Below are 16,126 nucleotides of genomic sequence, written 5' to 3'. Positions count from 1 at the left end.
TGCCATAGGAATGGGCATTGGTTGCGAAGCTGCCAAATTTATCTAAGGATGTTAAAGTCAAAAAGTTTGACTCTACTTCAGGTAAAGTCCACTATCTAACTCTGCTAAGTTTCTCTTCTGAGATTCTTGATACATGATGTGACTGGGTCACATGTTGATGTTTTAAGAATCAAAGAGAACTGAAGAAACTTAAAGAAAGAATATGATGAATCTGATCGCGTAGATGGATTTCTATCGCATAGTTTGAAGATCGGATTCTTGAACTACTTCTTAGGAGTTATGAAATTTTTGATTTTATTTATTTTATGTATCCTTAAAATGGAGTTTGTGGAAAATTGTTGCTTATATGATTCCATTAAAAGCAATAGTGGAAATATGAGTTTGATTCTTTCATTTGTGGTAATGTCTAAATTTACCAAATACGAAAAGATTCTTGTCACCCAAGTTTCAGTTGGATAGAAACTTGGAATCATGCAAGTTGTAGAGCATGATGAATGAGAACTTTCAAGCATTGGAAAAATTAAGACTAACTACTTGTTCACATGGATGTGTGAGTCAAGTAACGGACTAAAGGATCGAGTACACATTCTTGTGCACTGATTAAGTCCACCAGAAAAGATCGATAAGACTATTCATCATGATTTACTTAAGTTCAGTAAATATGGTTATACTTACTAGTTTAAGTATAATTCTGAGACATTGGAAAGGGTTCCAATGTATGACAGAGCGAATAAGAAGAATCAAATTAGGCAGAAGGATAAAAGTTTCTCAAATCTGAAAAGATGGGAGAGTACTTTAGTATCATGTTATATGATCATCTTAATGACTTAGAGACCTGATCACAATTCATCCTCTAAGTGCATTCTGATAGTTAAGAAGAGGGGTTATGAATTGTTGAAGTGGTTAAATCAAGAAGATGATTCATACTTCATTCCAAAAACAATTCTTAGAGTTATACTCTAAGATTGTAACTTGAGTGACATGTCTTAAAGAAGGTTTAAAACACTTATCAAATGTAAGAGTAAAAGTTTTATACTCTTGTACATTTGAAATTGGTAAGTTGTGATGTTTTGGATAAAACAAAGACCAACTAAGGCCAATTGTGTGAAGTTTTTGTCATGATTAGAATCCACACTATCTCTTGAATATTTGACAAGGAAATCTTATATGTCAAGAGGACAGTGGGAGTCTTTAAGGTCTTGAAAGTCTCAAGAACTAATCAAGAATAAAACCTGAAGTTCTTCACTAGCACACGACTTGAGGTTTATAACCTATCGTGCTGACATATTCTATGCCCATTCCAGTTAATGTTGGCTTTGCATATGAGTTCTTAGAGTTCTTAATTCATTGCACAACACCTTGGAAGCAATGGCAAGCCCTTAAGCAGCTAGGTGGCAAGAAATTAAGATTGAGTTCAGTCCATATGAGTTTGGATTTGTCATTATCCTTGTCTTCTGACTATGGTTTTGACAATTCACATGGATAAGAACACATACACCATTAAATCTAAGGGTCATAAGGTTTCTCTCCGATTCATGAAAATGATGGTGAGGAAACACTTCCACCAAGTAGATTTGAAGTAGATAGCAATTGCGATATTTGCATTCTCAAAGTCGTTAGTGGAGCAGTATGGTTAACCGGCACACTAACATGGACTTGTGAGAAGTGGCAAAAAGGTCTAAAAAATTAAGACTATGATTATGACATCCCTTTTCATAGTTCTAAAATTTTTTAGACAGACCTGTGAGCTATCTAAAAGAGGTGTATGATTTTGATAAAGTTTTATCAAAACAATCTAGTATCAGAAATCTGAACTTTGGTAAGAAAGTCAACTAATTTCTGAGTACATGTCAAAGCTAGTGGGAGCATAAGTGTTATGCAAATAATCATCATGTTAGTGGGAGCATGATAATTATGATAAAGGTTGCAAGTTAGCAATGTTAATTATAGAAAACAAAAGTTTCAAGTGGGAAATAGTTGTTTTGCTATAATTAAGGGAGAGGAAATTATACTTCATCTCAAATCTAAAAGCTTAGATTGAGGTTTTAATCCTATTTAGTCAAGGTTATATATATGAATTTCATGTTGGAATGGCTCAACATAAGGAAATTCTGTATATGGGTCCATTATTTGCGTTCTAAAATTTGATTATGATTACGACCTCCCTTTTCATAATCTGAATTATGAGAACTTGGCAAATAGAAATGGAAATGTTATAGCAAAAGACTGGTTTAGTCTTTATATGAGACATCATGTATCGTGTCCCATATGCTTCAGATATAGGATCGATTACATGTGCTATATTCATCCTTTCTAAAAATTTTCCAAATTCCTGGGGCATTAAGAAGGGAAAATGTCTAGAATTGGATATGACTAAAAGGATTAAACAATTGTCGAGGATAATCTAAGGTTTACCAAAGATTGGTTAGTTGGAAGTATAGTGATAATTCTGGAAGGACCATATTGACATAATCTGTAAGGAGGAAACTCTTGTTCAGAAGTGATAGTCAAAATGGATTATGGAAATGTTTCAAGGTTAGAAATTATTCAATCTATGTAAGATTAGGAAACTTAATGTAAGAAGGCTGTTTCCAAGGAGCTGATCTCCTTTGGAATGCTCCGTAATGGTTGTTGTCAAGTCTTTTTGACTTTGTGCATAATCATTACAAGAGGATCAATGCATATATGTCACACCCCAAAACCAAGAACGGCGGAAACGTTCTGGGGCGGAGGACGTCATGTAAATGTAAACAACATCATCCATTGCATTAAGTATATAATTTTAATACAAGCGTGTTCTGTACAGTTTTTAGACACCAAAAATATAATGTAAATCAAAATAATAAGATGAGTCTTGGATGCGCTCCATCTTCTCAAAAGCTGGCCTCAGTACCTGTCTACTGATGACCTGAGAATACAAGTTATTTTGAAAGAGTTTATCAGCATTAAGCTGGTGAGTTCATAAGTATTTTAGTGTCGATGTTCGTTACCAAAAATGTTTGAACATGTCTCAAGTGTAAGTTTGTAAAATGTAAGTAAATGTTTGTAAGTGTTTGTAAAAGTTTGAATCTATCAGAAAAACCTATATTTTCTATAAAAGTGGCCTTCTACCAACGCTTAACTGTTTTGTATGCTCGTTTGTTGTAAAAGTGTGTAATTTCCCAAGTGTAACTATCATTTAACAAAATATAGTTTGTACATTAATGTTTAAGTGAAATAATCACTAAATATATGTAATGGGTAAATTAATGTAGTACTGTTAGGTTGTATTATAGGAACTACTGCTGTACTAACTACCTTAAACCGGATTTATATTAAGGTATCATGTGATTAATTGCACCATACTATCGACTGGTAACAACGACATACGAATTGTCGTAATAACGGAAGGACGTTTAGCACCCACAGACCTGCAGGTCCGGCTGTAGCTAGCAGCAGGGTGTAGGATAGTCAATCCAGTATAGATCTATACGCAAACTCACGCTCTCCCTCCAAGAGAATTCTGGCTACAGCTCGGGCCATGACATTTAAGGCATGCTCCGATACAGTGGATCATAATTGTTAACGTATTCATGTATATGTAATGTAATGTTACTTGTTCTAGTATCGTTGTATATGTTCTCGTCCTAGTATAGTTGTATATGTTCTCTTTCTAGTATAGTTGTATATGTACTCATAGTAATAAATATTGACTCATGAATGAACTGACTCATTGATCTAGAAATTGTAGTAGTATGATCATGTGTTACCCCGATGGTAACTTACTAATGATGTGACTAATACGCATGAATATGGAAGTACTTTTATGTCTATATATGTACATTTGATATATAATTAATATTGAAACGACCTTCGGACGATTACCCGAAATCCCACCAGACCACATCCAAATCGAGAAAAAGGAAATAGGGCGGATGGCCTTCCTAAGCCCTTTAAACATTCCTTATATATCTATACATATATGGGCATGCAATTTATAAGAAGTATAACAAAGTTTAAATAAAAGTATTTGATAAGTAAAAGAGTTTGTAAAACATTTTGAAGTAAAACAGTTTGAACAGTGATAAAATCATTGGTTTTCTAGTTATTAATCACATGTGATTGATGTAATAACTATAAGTATTTAACTTGTATTACCCCCCCCCCCCCCCCCCATAAAAGTATTTAAAACATTTAAAAGTATTTCAAAGGTTAATTAAAGGGGTATGAACTCACTTGCGGTAAGTGGATTGGATTGAAGTGTCAGATACCGTGCTAGGTGGCAAACAGAGACTTGTTCACACGCACGAGCCTAGTTATCATATAATGAGCATATATATAACTAATTAGCTAAATAATAACTAATGAAATAAGTTGGGACACTCAGGAACATGTAAACACTTTGTATAAGTGTTATAGGTCCTAAGGGTTGCTTCTAGGTTGTTATGGGACAAGGCTAAAGGGGGTTTAATGCTTCCAAGGACCTTGTATAAGTGTTTACTCCTCAATAAACCCCACACAAGGAGTTTACGGTCGTAAACCCTTGAGTTTACGACCGTGAACTCCAATCTTGGTGGTAATTGATGTTTTGAAGTGCTATTTGATTTCTAGAATAAGCCTTGCTTGGTTGTGTAATCCTTTGGGTAGTTTAGGGCATAGAAATACTCCTTTGAGGAGTTTACGGACCCAAGGCCAAATCCCTTAGAGTTTACAGCCGTAAACTCTCATGGGATGGGTGTTTTTATTCTTTCAAGTGCCAAGCACAAGTAGGATAATTTCTAGTCATTTGTTTAAGGCTAAGGAGGACCCTAGGCACACTTTGGTGCCCTTATTTGGTGTTTACGGCCTAAGAGTATTCCTTGGCCGTAAACTCCCTTTAAGGGGTGATTTTGATGTTTTAAAGTCCACAAATTAGCTAGAAGTAATTGAGGGTTAATGTCTTAAGCCTTAGGAGTGATTAGGGTACATTCGGCCCTTGAATTTGGAGTTCACGGTCCAAGAAGTTCTTGGGCTGTGAACACCCTAAGCTATGTGTTTTTGATTGTTTTCTAGTCTCAAATGTACATACATATTATCCTAAGCTAGTTACTTAACAAGGAAATGGGACTAGATAGCCTTTAAGCTTCATTTTGGAGTTTACTCCCCAAGAACGTTCTTGGGCGGTAAACTCCCGATTCTCACATATTTGATATGTAATCTATGTTATTAAGCATATAACAAGCATTATAAAACAACTAGAGAAGTGTACTCACGATTTGGGATGAAAACCCAAAGATCCGTGAGAGAGAAAATGGCTTTTCTCTAGTTGGAAATGTGAATAATGAATGAATTTAGTTCAGAAATCTATTTATAGTCCTGAGATATTTTGGCAGAAAATATTTTTATTCCAGAATTGAAATCTAATATTATGAAGTTTTGAAATACTCAAGTTTCACAAACCCATGAGTATCCACTCTCCTGATATCTCCTTAAACGTAAACCCTATTGTACACAAACTTATTCGGAAAAGTCTGAAATTCCTAGAAACTGGTCTAGCTTCTATTGAATAGATAATGTTTGTACAAAATGGAAATTTCGGGTTGTCACAATATAAGTTTAGAATCTAACAGATTTCAATAAATGCCATGAATTTGGAATTCTTGCATTTGTAGTAAGGATTTGGGACTGTGAATAGAGGATCATTGGAGTTATGTTCAATTGATCTGTTTCACAAAGTAAAGATCATAGACAAACATAGTATGCATACTTGGTGTATGACATGACTAGTGTTTAGAAAACATAGTGTACATGCTTGGAGCATGGGACAACTATTGTTTTAAATTCAAGAATAAAGTTGATAGCTGAAACAGTATACAATGAATAATGTGTAATCATATGGTGATAAATAAAAGGTGTTTTATTTATGTTCATAGATTTTGATACCATATTCGATTCAATCATTCTTGTGTTTCATTTTGCATGTTTTAACTTCCTGAATAACTAGGTCATTGTTCTGGATGACTAAGTTATTAAAACCATCCACAGTCGGTCATATGTTGGAAGTAGATATGAATTAAGACTTTCATGGGTTGGCTTGCAGAGGTCTAAGATGTTGGACAAAGGGCTACAACACTCATGAGTGCTCATAAGTTCTGAGTATTGGATTCAACCCGCGCTCATTGGAATCACTTCATGGATTTTATCACGAGTGATCATGAGACGATAATATCTTATATTCTTCACACCTAGAGATATGAGTTGTTACTATGAGTTGGTTGTACATTGATTGCACGAAAACGCATTCGGTAACTCAGTGTTACAAAACGTGTCTTTGTGTATGATTCAACAAGTAGTAGAACAAGCCATATGAGTCGAAGTTTATCCATTCCTTTTACCTTCGGGATAAAAGTGATATCTTTGGGCCCTCGATGATTTGATGATGACAAATGGAAGTGCTCGGCCGGGCCAGGGCTGATTTGATTTGTTCAATTAGTTAGTCATCATAAATCGGAAATCGGGAAACAACAAATGGACAGAGAGAATGATTATAATCCATGTCTCAGTCCATATGATATCTAGAATGGAGGAATATATGATCCCTTATCTAATGGAAAAGTCATTGACAAAGGTCAGAGTTCATCGACAAGGTCAGAGTTCGACAGACGCTTTTGAGAGCTACGATTGCCAGTCGGTTCTTGAAGTCATATGCAATAATAGTTTTAGACTTATCCTGCAGGTTCCTTAAGTCATACGCAATAATAGTTCGACAAGGTCAGACCCGACATGGTCCATTTGGGTTGCATGGCATCATGCATTTGGATAGACTATAATGAGAGAAATAACACTTAAGGTTTGTTAATATATTATAAGTTCTAATATTAATAAGGTTATTTAATTAGTATTGATCAAGAATTAATTTGGAATTAATTAAGTGATCAAAAGGAGACTAATTAAATATATGGGATGATTGTGTAAATCTTGCATTCTTATATATGTGGGCTTGTGATCCAAGATTCCTTATGTTGGAGTAAGTGCATGGGGTGACCCATGGATACTCCATGGAGGTTAAAATCCATGGAGCATAAGGAATGGGTAAAGTTATGAGTTACATGGTGTAACCCTAATAGCCACCATATAAAAGAATCCCATGGCTCAAGAAATCGGCCACTATGAGTGAGAATGAAGGGCTAGCCGGTTTTATGAAGTGTGGATTTCTCTCTAATCTATTCCAAGTGTATTTGGTGTTGTGTGAACCATTTGAGGTGTCACACTTGGGGCACTAGGCACTCAAGCTTCATGAAGAAAATCTACATCAAAGAGGTATGTAATTCTAACTTGATATATTCATTTGAATCAATGTTATTATGCTAATTTGGATGAATACCTTGGAAAGTTCATATTTGCATGTATAATAGAGAAAACATAGATCCAAGGTATTTAGGGTTGAATGTACACTTAGGTGTGTTAGAATGCTTAAAACCCAACAAATACTTGATCAACACTAATTAAATAATTCTATTATTAATATATTAGAACTTATAATATATTAATAATCACAAGTGTCCTTTCTCTCATTTAGTCTATCCAAGTATTGAAATACTATGCAACCCAAATGGACCATGCCGGGTCGGGTCAAGTACATACCAAATAAAGTTATCGACTTAGACATTATATCCAACAGTTGGAACTGAACTTACTATGAATATTTCTAGCAAATCCATGAAGTTCAAGAGAACCTACATTTGAGAACCGTATTCATCAAGCAAGTCTGATCATGTCTATGATATATCCATCTTCATTAATTTTTTTTTTTGAAATAGGAAAAAAATGACAAGGAGGCACACATAGATGCATACATACATGTATCTATATGCATACATACATGTATTTATATATATATATATATATATATATATATATATATATATATATATATGTATGTATGTATGTATGTATACATATGCATGTATGTATAGCTATATGTGTGTACAATTTGAAAAGTAAAAAACAACGGGAAAACCAAAAAAGATACCATCTATGTACATGTATTATGTGTGTACATGTATTATCTGACACTAACCATGGAAGTCCGGTCAAAGGTGGGTCAATAGAAACAGGATACCATCTGATGGCTTTTAGTTCAGACCAAAACTCGTCTCCTGGAATTTCATTGAACAACTTGTCTACATAATCTTCATGAAATGCATCAGAGAATTTGTTAGAAGGGAAGAACAAATACTTGTGTAGAAATTTTTCTAACTCGGGTATACGAGGATCATATAGCCAGTAAGAGATAGAAGATAAATCATCTTTACACTAGAATCAAACACTAAATGAACCTGGATGCGAAGTAGGCGAACACATACACGTCCTCCTTGGTTTATCCAACTGCTTTTTCGACGCTTGATTACTATTATTACTCCTCGGAATTACAGAAATCGAACGACTCGGAGAAATTTTATGATTGTCGAGAGAAAATCGTATATTCGACGCCGATGGAGATGATCCGTATACGTTGACACGTGTAGGTGATGCAGATCGGTTCTGAAAGAACAATGATGGGCTCGACGAGAAGGAAGAGGTGGAGGAAGCAAACGAGTTTGACAATGGCAAGGTGTAGAATCTTCCAGAAGGAGAGTGAGCTTGGAGTATGGGTCTTCGGGTCGGATTCGCAATTGATTTAAAGTTAAAGAAATTTGGGGTTTTTGAGAAGATAAGGAAGGGAGAAGTAGCCATGGTTATTTGATTGAGGGTTTTTGCATTTTTAATTGAGAGAAGTAGTGTGAGGGCAGAGAGTAGGCAGAGACATTTTGCTGGTGGGAGATCAGAGATTTGGTGATGACTTAGGGTTTTTTGGGGTATTTGAGTAAGAGAGAGAAGAACGGTGGAAAGAAGGCAATAACACGACGGGCCTTTCAAACTTTTCAGAATTTCATTTCCCCCTAGAGAAGAGACCCCGCGTTTCATTAAGAAAATATAAAGCGACATGGTTACACGACACCCATTTTATGTTATGTGCCCTCCGTGTTTTTTTCAATGTGACACTTATTTTAAGGCGTGCAAAATAGCGTGCCCTAAATCCTTCTAATTTTTGGAGAGATGACATTATTTTTAGAGCACACACTTTTGTGTATCATAAAATAGCGTGTGTCATGGTTCGCGCGTCATTAAAGGGTATTTTTCTAGTAGTGTATTCAAAGGGTTGAGACCATATTAGATTCGATTATTCTTGTGTTTCACTTTGCATGTTTTGACTTCCAAATAATAAAATTATTCAAACTATCCACAGTCGATCATACTTTGGAAGTAGGTATTGAAGATAGACTGTCATGAATGAGTTTTTGTAAGTTTGTCTAAGGTGTTAGACATAGAAAAAGTTTGCTACAAACATTCATGAGTGCTCTTGAAATAAGATTTAAGTGTTGGATTAAACTCACGCTCATTTGAATCACTTCATGCATTATATCACGACTGATCATGAGACAATAATATCTTATATTCTTGAAACAGAGAGATATGAGTTGCAGTTTACAAGTCGCTTGCACATTGATGATATGTAAACACACTAGTAACTCAGTGTTATAAAACATATCATTGTGTGTGATTTGATGAGTAAATAGATCAAACACATGAATCGAAGTTTATCCATTCCTTTTACCCAATGTGGGATAAAAGCAATATCTATGGGCCCCTCGATGATTTAGTGATGACAACCCTAAGCGCTTGGCGAAGCCTGGACTAATTTGATTTGTTCAATTAGTCGGTTGTCAGAAATCAGAAAACGGGAAACAACACATGTATAAATAGAATGATTATAATCCGCATCTCACGTCCATACGATATCTAGAATGGAGGAATATATGATCCCTTATCTAGTGGACGCCTTACTAATAAGATCAGAGTTCGACAACAGTCTTTTTGAGAGCTACAATTGCTAATCAGATTTTGAAGTCGTACTTACAATAATAGTTATTAGACTTATCTAAGTGGGAGACTGTTGGGTTAGGTGTCTAATCCCATAACTATAATTGGTATGTACTTGACCTGATACAAGCATGGTCCATTTGGGTTGTAACACTCTAGAACAATTTGATAGGATGGATATTCGAGAAAGAGGTTAATGTGCTTTATTAATATATTATAAGTATATTATATTAATTGAGAAATCATAATATTTAATTAGTATTGATCAAGAATTAATTTGGAATTAATTTAGTGATCAAAAGAGACTAATTAAATTAACGGGGACTAACTGTGTAAATCAGTGATATATATAGTTTGGGCTAATAATCCATATTGATTAGTAATGGACTAAGTTCGTGTAAGACTCCATGAAGAGTTAGTCCAAAGGGCTTATCATATGGATTATTGAAAGACCAATTCCTACAAGCTACATTTAAGAGGTATTCTTCTAACTTACTTTTATGATTCATATGTCAAATTGTATGCTAGTTGTAGGCTTCATGCTTTGGAAAATTTTGTTGCATGTGTAACTAGAGAAAACTTAGATCCAAAGCTATTAGGGTTGTATGTGCACCATAGGAGTGTTATAATACCTAAAACCCAACAATTATGTCGTATAATATGAAACGAGTTCATAAGTAACTATGGTTGTTGCTAGTTGTATCTCATATATATATATATATATATATATATATATATATATATATATATATGTATGTATGTATGTATGTATGTATGTATGTATATATGTATATATGCACACTTTTAAATTACATGTTTTGTTGTATGATTCCCAAATGTTTCGACCACATCGTCAAAATGTACTTATGGTGGTAAGTAGTAGGTATTGTATGAATGTTAAGTTATCAAAATAGAACATAGCCATCAATACATTCAGTTGCTTCAGGTTACATGGTCTTGGATGGCGTACCTCTCTTGATTTACTACTACTAGTTGTGATGAAAGCTGCAATAAACCTCAGACATAGTGTGAGTAGTGTAGTCACTAACTCACTCGACTATACTAATCTATGATATGCCAAAATGGCGCACAAGGTTCCCAGCCATTTCACTCATTTCGCGAGTGGCCTCCTCCACTCTCTGTTATGTTAAGGCTGCCCTAGCCTTAGCTGCAAGGATTTGTTTCCTCATGGTAGCCACTTCCTCCTCTAAGGAGTGTATACGGTCTGTAATGTTCTCCTGCTCTGCTTGCTGGTTCAGTATATCTCTTGAATGGTGCTCTTGTTCTTCGTGGAGGCGTCAAATTCGCATTTTCGCATTTCAGGCTTCACCTCCAATCTCCATTACCTCATGATGGAGAGCTTGAGCCTGGGTGTCTAGACGGGCCACTTGTGGTACAATTAGAGGTAGTGCTTGATTTGCGAGGGTACTGGGGCCCGAAGTATGGTGTATGCCTAATGTGGATCGTAGACCGTCTCCTCTAGTCCAGGGATGTAGCTAGGTTTCCTTTTGTGGAGGTACATTCTGGATAGTGGTAGATGTCAGCAATGAAGCTTGTCCTTGAATGGACAATATTTTCTTACTAGGAATGTGCATCCAAAGAGTACCCCTTTTGGGTGCTAACGTACCTGGAAGGAAGGAGGTGAAAGGGTCTCTTGCCTGCTCCTAATAAGGTAAGGTTCGCTAATGATCTCTCCAGCGGTTTCCTCTTCGTCTGACTCTTCATCAGAATCCTCCTCCTCGTAATCCTCCTCTTTGTATTCTTCAGGAACCTCTTCTGGGTTCTCCTCATGAACCTCTTCTAGCTCCTCCTCGATCCATCCGTTGGCTGCCATGGGAAGGTAGTAAGGGTCTTCGTGGTGAAATTCAGCCATGTCGCATGTGCAAGAATAGAGGTATAAGAACTACATAGGGGGTTTAAGTGTATGCTTCTATGGTATCCTAAAATACTCCTATAGTATTTTAAATGTTGCATTTGATTCTTGGTATCTTAGTGTTGGTAAGTCTTAGACTCGTAGTTTACTACGACTATTTCCCAGCATATGCTAGTTACACCTCGGATAAATATAGTTGATCAACCTATATTTATTCAAGGTCTAATTACATATCCCAAGGCCTAACCGTAGTTTTCAAGTCATCATACTACTTTTATTATGGTGTCGTTATGATACTGACCTAACTTGTATGTACTTATACTTTACTTAAAATATTATGATATTTTTAAAAGTATATTTGTAGTTAGAGTGTTTTATCCCCATTGTATTTGTAGTTATATATCTTGTATTGTTTGATATACTAATTCACTATAAACAACACTCTGATACCAATTTGTCACACCCCAAACCAAAACAACGGAAACATCTGGGGACGGATGGAGTGACGTCATGTATAGTATCATAACAACTGAATATAAATGAAACATAGCAACACAATCATTCATACATTGAGATTTCAAGTTTACTTTGTTTTCAAACTTTGTTTTCTCAAAAGTTCAATCCAAATAACTGAAAGGTAGAAAGCATGCAACAATGACGCCGACCCTCAAAATAGTTTGAATACATGTTTACTGGTTTTCTGAGAATACAAGTGATTTTGAAAAGTATCAACAATTAAGTTGGTGAGTTCATAAGCATTTTCTATGAAAAGGGTTTGTAACGGTTTTGTGTAAAATGATTTTGGATACTTCTAAAAAATCCGATATTTTCTTTAAAAACAAGTTGTAAGTTTTATACTCAAGGCTAAAATGTATGTCTTTCCTCTGTAACTCTTCCTTGAAAATGATAATGTATGTTTCCAGAAAATCCAATATTTTCTTAAATATGAAGTGTAGTCTTAAACCCTAAGACCAAAATGTAAGTAATGCTATCCTGAAAATAGTATGTAGTTTCATCTTTTTATAAGACTAATGAAGTGCAAGTTACCCCATAAACGGAGTAGTTTCGTTAATCCCTTTGTGATTTATTATAACCATGATAATATGACTGATATGCCTGAACGACATTTTTAGGCGTTGGAGCTGGTAGACATTTGTCACCCTAGACTTGCTGGTCTAACTGTATCTAACAGTTGAGGTGGGGGGTTGTCAATTCCATATAGATGTATACACAACTATCTCGCTCTCCCTCAAGGAGACTCTGGTTATAATGCAAGACTTATGGTGTACACTAGGTAGGTACGGTGAAGCGAATGTCTCACAACAACATCAACAGATTTATGTGAACTATGACTCTTTTTTCTTGTAAAATGAAATAATTATACCTTTCAATAATTATATGGTTCTTTTGTAATTAAAGTGTAGTTTTGAGACTCCCAAATTATACCAATTATAGTTTATCTTGTATGTTTGTTGAGACTATTTATATAATATTTTATATAAATATAAAGTTGTTATCTTGTCTAGTGTCAAAATATGAAATCAAAACATGATATCTTTGGGTTATAACCCACCAAAATAGTAAATGACTATAATGTAACCATTTTTGCTAGAAAAACTATCTTTTACTAAAAGTTTCCAAAACCTTGTAGTTTTCCAAATCATACTTTTCCTTATGATATTTGTAGCATATAATAATTTACGTTTTTGTTAACTTTGCATATAAAAACTAATATATCACAAATATTGTATAAAAAGTAGTGATAATCATATCTTATGCAAATAATATCTTATTTTTAACATAAAGATGAAAACATGTAAGTAGTTGTATGATAAACAACTTTTGACTTGTATTCCCCCCTCCCCCCACCCCCCCCCCTTAAAAACATGAAAAAGATTGAAAATGTGGGGGTATGAACTCACCTTGAGTGGATTTGTGGGTTGTTTGAAGTGATGATGTGAAGATTTCCAAGCCTAAACTCTTGGATAAGGTTGATGAACTTCTTTGAGAAAAACGTTATCCTAAAGGTTTTAACAAATTTTAATGTGTGTAAATAGAGTGAAACCAACATAAAAATGTAAAGAATCACTAGGAAATCTAAAAAAATACTTACAAAAATCTAAGGATAATGCTTGGAGAATGTTGAACTTGGAAGCTTGTTATTTGGTCTTGAGAGGAAATGGAAGTTAATAGAAAGTAAAAATGGAGAAATGGTGGGGTTTTGGATATGACTTCGTCCAAAGATAAGGAAAGGAAAGTGATGTGATGTATAATTGGTTAACTGTGGGGTAATACATGGGTATTTGTTGGGTATTGTTTTGCATGGGAAAAGATTACACTATCAGGTCATAAAGTCAAAGCTTATCCTCTTAAATCCCACTGAAACCACCTTAGGAAGGTTCATGGTGGTGTTTTCGGCTATGCATGACCGAAATCACCTCATTCCTTTTGTGATTTCGGTCCTAGCTCCCTCACACAAGGAGTTTTCGGCCTTAGTGGGCTTGTCCTTGGTGTTTTCGGTCTTGCGGCTCCACATGCATGGGAGGGTTTTCAGTCTAAGCATCACCCATTAAAGGGTGATTTCGGCCAAGTGGTTTGGACTTAAGAAGATTTCGGTTTTGGGAGGTATTTTTTTAATGTGTGATTTTGTTTATAGTTTGTTGATTTTCAAGGTTAATTGCGACACGGTTTTCTAAGTATAAATTACATTAACTTATACAAACAATGCCCTTTTGGTTTGTAAAATTTCATTGCAACAAAGTGACGTGGTGAATTTACTAGTACATGGTTACAATTTAGACCTTGCTTGATCCAAATTCTTTGAGTTGTCACATCATATCTATTCATCCAAACATTGTAAATATAGCAGACACTCATCTCACAATCATCGCTTCGCATTCTAAGTTTAAGTTTAGAAATTTCCTACAAATTCGTAGTGCACTTAAACTAATGCTCTAATACCAACTGTGACATCCCCAAATTCACGGTCATTTTAAAATTTTTATTTATACTTATTTAAAAATTAGAGTATCCATTTTAAAGAATAATATTACGAAATTTGTTCCTAGAAAACATGATAAATATATTATCAAAGCATTTCTGAAGAAATATATCTTGTTTATATTAAAACATTGGCATGTCATCGTCAATACAGAAAGATAAGAATAAAAAGACCTTGTTTATATTAAAACATTCATTTACACTAGTGATTTACATATCATTTAATCTCTCAGTGTAATTTAGCTTCGTATCGATACCTGTGATACAAATAATCCGAGTGGGCCAGGTTGGGAAACATGGTGAGTACTTAGGGATTTCAATCCCACAATGTTATATCACACACACACACACACACACACACACACATATATATATATATATATATATATATATATATATATGTTTTAGAACTCACAATATATACAATTTCAACTCATACATACAATTTTACCCCACCCTGTCGATCCTCAGGATGACGCGATTTATACTCTCGAATCTAAAGTTAACCTCTTTACCTAATCGATACTCCCAGATCAGGTATGTCTAAGCCTTTATCTTGGATCAATAACTATGCCCATTCTATACTCTCAGACTAGGGATAATTAACTATGTCTAATCTATGCTCCCGGATTAATGACAAATAACTATGTCCTCTCCATACTCTCAGACTAAGGACAAATGACTATGTTAATGCATGCTCTCGGATCAATGAAAAATCTTAAATTTCGACCTTACGTGTATATCTCACCCACATTCATAAGGAGATACTACCTGATATCCATCTCAATTAATTTAGGTTTGTTCTTTATCCTAAATTATCATATATTATCAGATATGCTCTTAACACGTATTTCAGGCAATAAAAAATATTTCACACACAAACATATATTTAATAATTTAATCAAGATTAAAATCATGTTCATGAAAGGGACTATGCACTCACTTGTTTAAGCGATGACTCCAAACTCGAGCAACGCTTCGTTTCTAACAACTTTATTTGCCTTCGACGAAACCTAGTATTATTACCACTTGATTTTAGTCTAATATTTATTGCAACTATTTACGAGCGATATTGTTTTATAAGTGTTAAACAATACTTTTCAACCACTACGTACAGACAGGAAACACCAGGGTAGGACCATTTTGGCATTTAAGCTGTTCTGAAATTCAACAACCCTATGCGGCTCTTCAAACCAGATTCCCCGTATCGCGAGTAGTTACAAGATATTATAATAACACTTTGTATACTATATTTTATAATACATATAATGTTTATAAGTTCATAATAACGATATTGAACTTAAAGATAAGCTATACATAAAGTAGGGTAAGCATAACTCACTTACTAGGAGTTTGGATAGGAACCGGGCT

At 34.7% G+C, this 16,126-nt stretch overlaps 1 protein-coding gene across 1 annotated transcript in view; it reads right to left on the bottom strand.

Annotated features, from left to right (window-relative positions):
- LOC145064357 (uncharacterized) overlaps positions 1 to 11,755 on the bottom strand; it is a 42,991-nt gene extending 31,236 nt beyond the window's left edge. The window contains exon 1 of the mRNA XM_079011822.1: positions 11,510 to 11,755. Coding sequence (XP_078867948.1) covers positions 11,510 to 11,755 — 246 coding nt within the window. The remainder of the gene's footprint in view (positions 1 to 11,509) is intronic.
- Positions 11,756 to 16,126: the final 4,371 nt, after the last annotated feature.

Source organism: Lactuca serriola, chromosome 7 (genome assembly GCF_051521515.1).
Source record: "Lactuca serriola cultivar US96UC23 chromosome 7, Lser_US96UC23_V15, whole genome shotgun sequence".
Classification (NCBI taxonomy): Eukaryota; Viridiplantae; Streptophyta; class Magnoliopsida; order Asterales; family Asteraceae; genus Lactuca; species Lactuca serriola.
This window is presented reverse-complemented; position numbering and strand designations above follow the sequence as displayed.